Raw genomic sequence first — 7,612 nt, forward strand, 5'->3', positions numbered from 1 at the left:
AAAAAAAAAAAAAAAAAAGAAGACGACGACATTTTTCGAAACAGCATCTTTTGTGTTCTACAGAATAAGGAAAGGCATTCAGGTTTGAAATCACATGACAGTGAGCAAATGAGTTTTGGGTGAACTATTTCTTTAAGTATTAGGTACTGAGTATTACCAATAGCTAGTGATGCTTGTCTCAGCAAATACCACTCAAAAACTAACTTCAAAAGCAGAAAACTCTTTCTGGATCGGCTTTTACTTGCCAAACTCCCCCTAAGCCCAGTTCAGAATCGAAAGCCCTGTTGTGTTGTTGATTAGGGTGGGCCACAAAGAAAGAAATCTTAGTGCCTCGGGCGGTCGGGGTAGTAGGCAGTCAGGGAGCTGGGTGGTGGTGGTAGTGTGCGTCCAAAAGCCTCCCTCAGACTGTTGTGCTGTAAACATACACAGATGCGGCAACGCAGACCTGCACGCCACTGCGTTGTGAATAGACTCCCTTGTCCTACCCGAGCTACAGCGGAGAGCGATCCCCCTCCTCTGGGTAAAAGGGATCAGCGTATGGCACGAGAGAGAAAGGGGAGCTCAGGCTGGGATGACCCTAATTGCAGATGCTCAAGCGAGCCAGTTTTCCAGAACGTGCTAATGAACAGCAGCTGTGGAGACTTCAGGAGAGGAGCGCTGCTCTTCTATGCCACGTTAAAACACTACAATGTTCTAAAAAATATCCAGTTTCATTGCGTTTAAATGAAAAACAATAAAAGACACCAAATTCTGCCAGGGCATTGTTGTGGATGGTCTGTTTATAAATGTCTAATATTATTTTTGTTGCTCCTTAATGAGGAGACAATGCAGGGATTCCCTGAGGCTTGTGGCCGTGATTGCTTTGTTTGTGAGAGTGCACCATTGTTGCCGAGGGTTGTTGAGGACAAGCCAAACCTCAGGGCTCCTACACACGGAGGTTATTGTTCTGAAGTGTGAAAGGCGGACTCCCGCATGAGATTTTCATTCACGAAGCTTCTCTAAAACAAACTAATAGAAGACCTATAGAAACAACTCGCAAATTATTAGTGGTGCTTGTTAAGGCGAGCATCAATATTACTATTGCTAATAGGGAAGGTTAGGGAGTAAACTAAACTAAGTAAAATAAAAATATATGTTGTGTTCTATGGCTATGATGGTTTACATAAACTTGAAATGAAATGAATAAAAAGATGATTTAAATTCAACTGTTTGTTGAGTTAATTACCAGAGCCTTTCTACGAGTTACATTGTTACTCCAGTAAATGGTGAATGGCTGCCTTCGTGTGAGTCACTGAATCTTTGCTTCAACAGTTTTATTCAAAATTAATGATTCTTTCAGTAAAAATGACTCTCGGTTCAGTAAGGGAGTCGTACTCCGTAGTGGCTCCAAACAATTTAATGAAGCAGTGAGAATGAATCAAACTTCTAACTCACAAATGAGTTGAGACCTTTTCGTGACTGTCCCATTAAAAAGAATCAGTTCATATGAGTCATTTGTTCGCAAATTGGACAAAACTTCTCGTACTGCTGTTGCTGCAGTTTTGAAGCACTGGTGCACACACCTCACAAGATATTTGATGAAACTTCATACGGATGGACACATTTTTTTTGCAAGTGAATTTTGAATTACTGTCTCAATTTTAAATTCTTCTGTTACATTTGTGATCATTTTGGCAGCAGTCTGAGGTTTTAACCAATATTGGGGGTTGATGCATCTAAAGTGTGTATTCAAACTACCATCTGTCTGTTCACCGTATGATTAAGTACGAAGAATTTGGTTTAAAATGTTTTTATGGACAAAAGCCGAGACCAATATTCACCTGTGCTGTCTGGAACCACCCATGACTGCAGACAGATCTACTTCAACTAACTGTTCTAATGAAGACTGACTCACACACACACACACACACAGGTCTGTACCTGGATAACTTAATCTAAAGGGTAAAAATAAGATGCTCCAGGTCAAAGCATGGTGCCACAGCATTATCATATGTACTCACAGACCAATGCACAAAGAAAGAGGGGGAAAAGAATTTTAAGTGGTTTTGCAGCTGGGCAGGCAGTGAAGTCCAGTGAGCGCAGATGTAAAAACGCTCTTTCTCTCATGAGGGTGTTTCTTTGTGTCTGCCTCTTTCTTTTGCTCTTTTTTTTGCCCTCTATTTTTCCTTCTGTTAGGAATCCCCACTGTTCCGTAACACACCCACACGCACATATTAACTGTAACACATCTGGCTCAAGCACTCACACACAATCACATAGACCATTTCTAGTCAATGGAAAAATGTTCGATTCGAACAGGAACCACTATAGATCACAGCCCTGGCCAGTGCCAAATAAAGGTAACAAAAACCAGTTCTGTTGTTACGAATTTGCATACAAAGTCAACAAGCTGCTTTACCACTGACACTGTGAGCTCTCCAACAATCTTAACCTGATATGCATCTGAGGATGCCAACTTAAAGAACTTTAAAGTTGAGAAATTAACTTCTCTCCCTCTTCCTCTCTGTCCACGTCTACTGAGTAAGAAAAGGAGATGTCTTATCTTGAGTCATCGGCCAAAATGAAGATTTCTTGGAGGTGTCTGATTATGCTGTGGTGTCTAGACCAGACAGTGAACTCAGATTAGTAACATACACATATCACAGATGACTCTGATGTGGATGGTGCCCAGCTCATTCAGCAGACACATTTATATAAAGCCATAAAGGATATCTATCTATCTATCTATCTATCTATCTATCTATCTATCTATCCATCCATCCATCCATCCATCCATCCATCCATCCATCCATCCATCCATCCATCCATCCATCCTCATATAGTATCCATCCATCCATCCATTTATAGTATCCATCCATCCATCTATAGTATCCATCCATCCATCCATCTATAGTATCCATCCATGATCCTTAGTATACATCCATCATCTGTTTGTTTGTATATCTATCTAGCTACCTACAGTATCAGCAAATCCATAGCAACAACCCCCAAAAAAGCAAAAAAGACACCTTAAAAACCATCTAGTAACAACATCTCTTTCAAACAAGGCTTTGTCAAGCTGACATTCATAGTCTGACAAACATTTCTATTCTATTCTATTCTATTCTATTCTCGGGCAATAAAAATTACAATAATTCCATTTGTACATTCAGCTTTACTTTCAATTACCAATCATTTTTAAATGATTTCCCTACCCTTCATTCTTTCTCTCAGTCTCAGTATTTTTCCTCACCCTTCGTATATTAGTTACTGTCTATGACTTTCCATTTAAGATACGCTCCAAGTACAGATGGGAAAAGAGTGCATGAAGTCACGTTGCAGCTGAGAGGAAGCAATGGTCAGAAAGAGGGAGAGAGAGAGAGAGAGGGATTCCCTGCATGTGAGTCACGTTGTGGGAGCCCCCTCTTTACTCATAACAAAAACAACCCATTCCTTCGAGACTGAACCCGCAGAGAAGGACTACACAGTGCTGCAGACCTCAGATTAATTTCAACACCTTTTCATGAACAGTTATGATGTTGATCATCTTGCAAAAAATCTAACATTTATCTAAAGGAAGTTCACCCAAAAATGAAATTTCTGTCATTTTTTCTCACCCTCATGTTGTTCCAAATCTTTCTTTCTTCCATGGAACACAAAGGTAAATTGTTCAAGCATATCTTGGCCACACATCTAAATTTTGGTCTGTTCCTCACACAATTGCAATTCTATGAGATTCTGATAGTGTGCAAGTTGTTTAGACTTTCTATGGTTTTTGTTTCATTTTGGATACGCATACACTTGCATTATATGCATATTTTCTCAAAAGACCTTTTGTGTCTCACGTAAGAAAGAAAGTTATAGAGGTTTGGATCAACATGATGATGAATAAATACTGATATCATTTTATGGGTGAACTATTCCTTTAAAAATGATGATACTAGAACTAACATGAATCTAATATGCTTTAACCCATGAAGAAATCCCATCTAAAAATCCATACAGAGGCTGAGGCCTCGTTCCCTTCCTAAAAACTGAGTGTTTCCCAGTTTTAAAGAAGCCAAAGTTTTATAGATGATGTGTAAATGCAAATACAGGGGAATAAGTTATAAGGCAATGAAGCAGGAGCATGTGACCGAGCTCATGAAAAATGATAGTGGAAAAGATTTGTCTTTAGAAAACTGGACAGAGAGAGAAAGAAAGCGAGAGCGAGAGGGCTGTTGATGCCAATGGTGGGCTGGCTCAGGGGTGTTTCCATGTGAGGAGTGCCCAAGAATCCACAGCGGATGCCAGACACAAGGAAACCCTACTCAAAAACAAGCGCACACACCCTTCTGTCAGCAAGCACACACATGCCCTCTCTATCTCTCTTTCTCTATCTCTCCTTTACACAAACACCCACGCACATATGTGCACAAACCAAAAATGTCTCTTGGTTAGACAGCATGTTAGTGATGCAGTAATTAAATCAAATACTCATTCATGCTCATGCAACTTCTATCCATCTCCATCCATCCATCACTTTAAAACGAAATGTAAATAAGATATAAAATTTAAAAAGACAAAATTGAATATAAAAGACAAAAATAAAATACAAATTTAAATGCCATCGTCTAGATAGATAGAGAGAGAGAGAGAGAGAGAATTGCCTACTATATTAGAGAGAGGGTTCGATATCATTCTACAACTTGAATGGATTTCAGCAGCTTCGTTTCCCTTCTTCACAGGTAAAACAATGAGGCCATTTCCTTCAGCTTTGTGTTACGGATCGCCAAATATCCAGCGTGTTTACTTTACTCTGCCTTGGCCTTGTCTGCACCTCCTGTCTTTTTTTTTTTTTTCTTAAAAAACTCATCAAGGAAATGAGTGTTTGTAAATCTCAGGTATCAACAGTCAAGGGCTACTGCTTCTATTTTCCATATGGAAAGAGAGAGAGAGAGACCTGAATAAAGACAGACAAAAAAATCAAAACAAACGCCCAGACTGCACTCTCTCTCTATTTGGGCTCCATTCCTGGGCAGCTCAGGCAATGGAAAGTTCTGGAAATGTAAATCTGTTGGGTTAAAAATACAGCGCATTAATGTGCTCCACATGTGGCACTCTGGCATAGGGAGGGATATTTTGACGGCAGAGAGGGGAAGAAGTAGGGATGGAGGGAGTGGTAGGAGGCTTTTTCTGGAGGAAAGCATACACACACATTCACACTACTGAAGAGAGGATTTTAAGAACAAAGCAGGACTTTTCCACGCATACTGTGCAGTTTCTAGAGGACTGTCACAGTATAAATGCTCTGAGTAAACATTGACGCTCATGACAATAACTGAGAGATAAGCCACTGCATCAAGCCTAGGGAGGAAGATATTCATACGGGATCCCTTTACTTCCATTGCACTATGGGCAGGAAGTTGCAGTGTGTGATTTCTGCACCACTAGTGGCATCAAAAATAATTCCATTGTGTTTGTTTGAGCAGCACAACAAAATATTGGCTCAACTAATGGGATAGTTTTGGGATGGAATCAAGTGTTCATCCAAACAATGGATGACGAGAGAGTGTTTGGGAAGTTTTGCAATTTCGTTTTCTATTTTAATATATTTTAAAATGCAATTTATTCCTTTGATGGCAAAGCTGAATTTTCAGCAGTCATTACTTCGTCTTCAGCATCACATGATCCTTCAGAAATCATTCTAATATGCTGATTGGTGCTCAAGAAACATTATTATCAATGTTAAAAACAGTTGCACTGCTTAATATTTTTGTGGAACCACTTGTAGGCCAACTTCACACCAGTTTAAAATGAAATGACACATTACACAAGTGCAATGACTTTGCACACAAGCTAAACACAAGCAGCACAACACAATATTGGCTCAACCAATGGGATAATTTAGGGACGGGATCAGTACTGGGTAGATTACTTACAAACTGTAGTCTGTTAGTGATTACAAATTACATGAAAATCATAGTCAGTAATAAACTTAGTAATTAATTTCAGTTAATGTATTCTGACTACTTTTGGGCTACTTTTAGATTACTTTTAAACTAACTTTAAATGTGATTATTGTTATTAAAAAAAACAAAAAGAAATAAAGTAAATTCAGTTCTTTGTTGTCATCATCATCAAATACATTAAGCATTACATTACTTTTTTTTTGGGGGGGGGGTTATAATAATGAATTAAATCATAAAAATGTAAAATTAAAATGAATAAATCATTTTAAAATAAAAACCAAATAAGACTTTAACGTCCAAATTTGAAATATTTTATTTCTTTACTTGCATGTCAATATGACCATTAATTGACATTAGAGAACATGCAAATGTGTTGTTAAATTATTTAAATATTAACTTTAAATCTCAGGGGGACTTGTAAGTAACTGTAATCTGATAATGAGCATTTTATAATCCAATTACAAAATTTTTGGAATCTGATTACATAACCCAGATAACATGTAATCAGTTACTACCCTGTTACATGTTGTCAGTTATTAAGTGTTCATCCAAAAAATGGAAGACAGGAGAGTATTTGGGAAATTGGGAAGTTTTTGCAGTTCAGTTTTATGCTGCATGTGTCCCAGAAATAACATACTGAAATGTTAAAAGTTAAAATGATTTAGTTAAAACGTGACAAGTTAAGCAGTGTTTGCCTCAATCCCAGTTTCCTTGCTATCCGTCGTATACAGTATGCAAGGTTAGAATCCATCCCAAATCATTGTGCATTGAAAACAGCATGCCAAATATGTCCAGATGGCACCCACACATGCTTTTTGGCCCAATATTGTCCAGATCCTCTAGAACTACGCAAGAGGATTGGTTTGCGATTGTTCTCTGATGCGCTATTGAAACGTAATATTATGACCAGGCCAAGACAGAATCTGTTTTTGTTTTTAGGGCGACAATCTGTGAAATGGATTTTGGTCAAAAGTGATGTGTAAAATGGAGCTAAGTGTACTAGACACATTTTGGCAACTAAAAGCATAATCAATAAGCCAAAATATTTAATTAACATGCAAGGGGTGGGAGATGTACTTTGCGAATGATGCAGAGATTCCTTGTGGGCCTAATTATAACCCAATACTCATGTACGGGTTTACATCACACTTAAAACTATGTTATTAACCATCGTCAGCATTGCGTATATCCTTGTACTTTGGGGAAGTATGCGAATTGGGATTCAGCCTTTGTCCCTAAAGCTTTATCTTCAGAAACCTCCCAAAAGAGAGGCAATTTCAAAACAATTCCTATTGCTCATAATCACAGCTCCGTGTTCCCTACCTTGTGCTCGCTCCACAAACACCACCTTGGAGTCGGGCTGGAAGTTGTGCCCGCTGAGAAACATCTGTTCCCCCCCTGAGGCGGCACAGCTTTCCATGCTCTGTTTATCCACGAGGGGCAGCTCCTGTGCTGAGCGCTGGGCTGCAAGGAGGATAAAGAGACAGAACGAAAGCGAGGAAAGAGATGTAAATGTGCCAAATCTGTATACATTCCCATCTGTACTTTCTACTGTACAACTGGAGGGTAAGGAGTTCAATCTCATGGAGTTAAATGGAACTGGAAATTTTGAGAAAATAAAATGTGTATATGTATGTGCGTGTGTATATACAGTATATATATATATATATACTGTATATATG

The 7,612-nt window shown here is 38.7% G+C and overlaps 1 protein-coding gene across 1 annotated transcript in view; it reads right to left on the reverse strand.

Moving 5' to 3' along the window:
• The window catches only part of LOC107656600 (nuclear factor of activated T-cells, cytoplasmic 1-like), a 42,692-nt gene that overhangs the window by 23,738 nt on the left and 11,342 nt on the right, over positions 1-7,612 (reverse strand). The window contains exon 6 of the mRNA XM_016444495.1: positions 7,254-7,394. Within this exon, the coding sequence (XP_016299981.1) occupies positions 7,254-7,394 (141 nt within the window). The remainder of the gene's footprint in view (positions 1-7,253; positions 7,395-7,612) is intronic.

This window comes from Sinocyclocheilus anshuiensis, unplaced genomic scaffold (assembly GCF_001515605.1).
Source record: "Sinocyclocheilus anshuiensis isolate Anshui unplaced genomic scaffold, SAMN03320099.WGS_v1.1 scaffold1393, whole genome shotgun sequence".
NCBI classification, from domain to species: Eukaryota; Metazoa; Chordata; class Actinopteri; order Cypriniformes; family Cyprinidae; genus Sinocyclocheilus; species Sinocyclocheilus anshuiensis.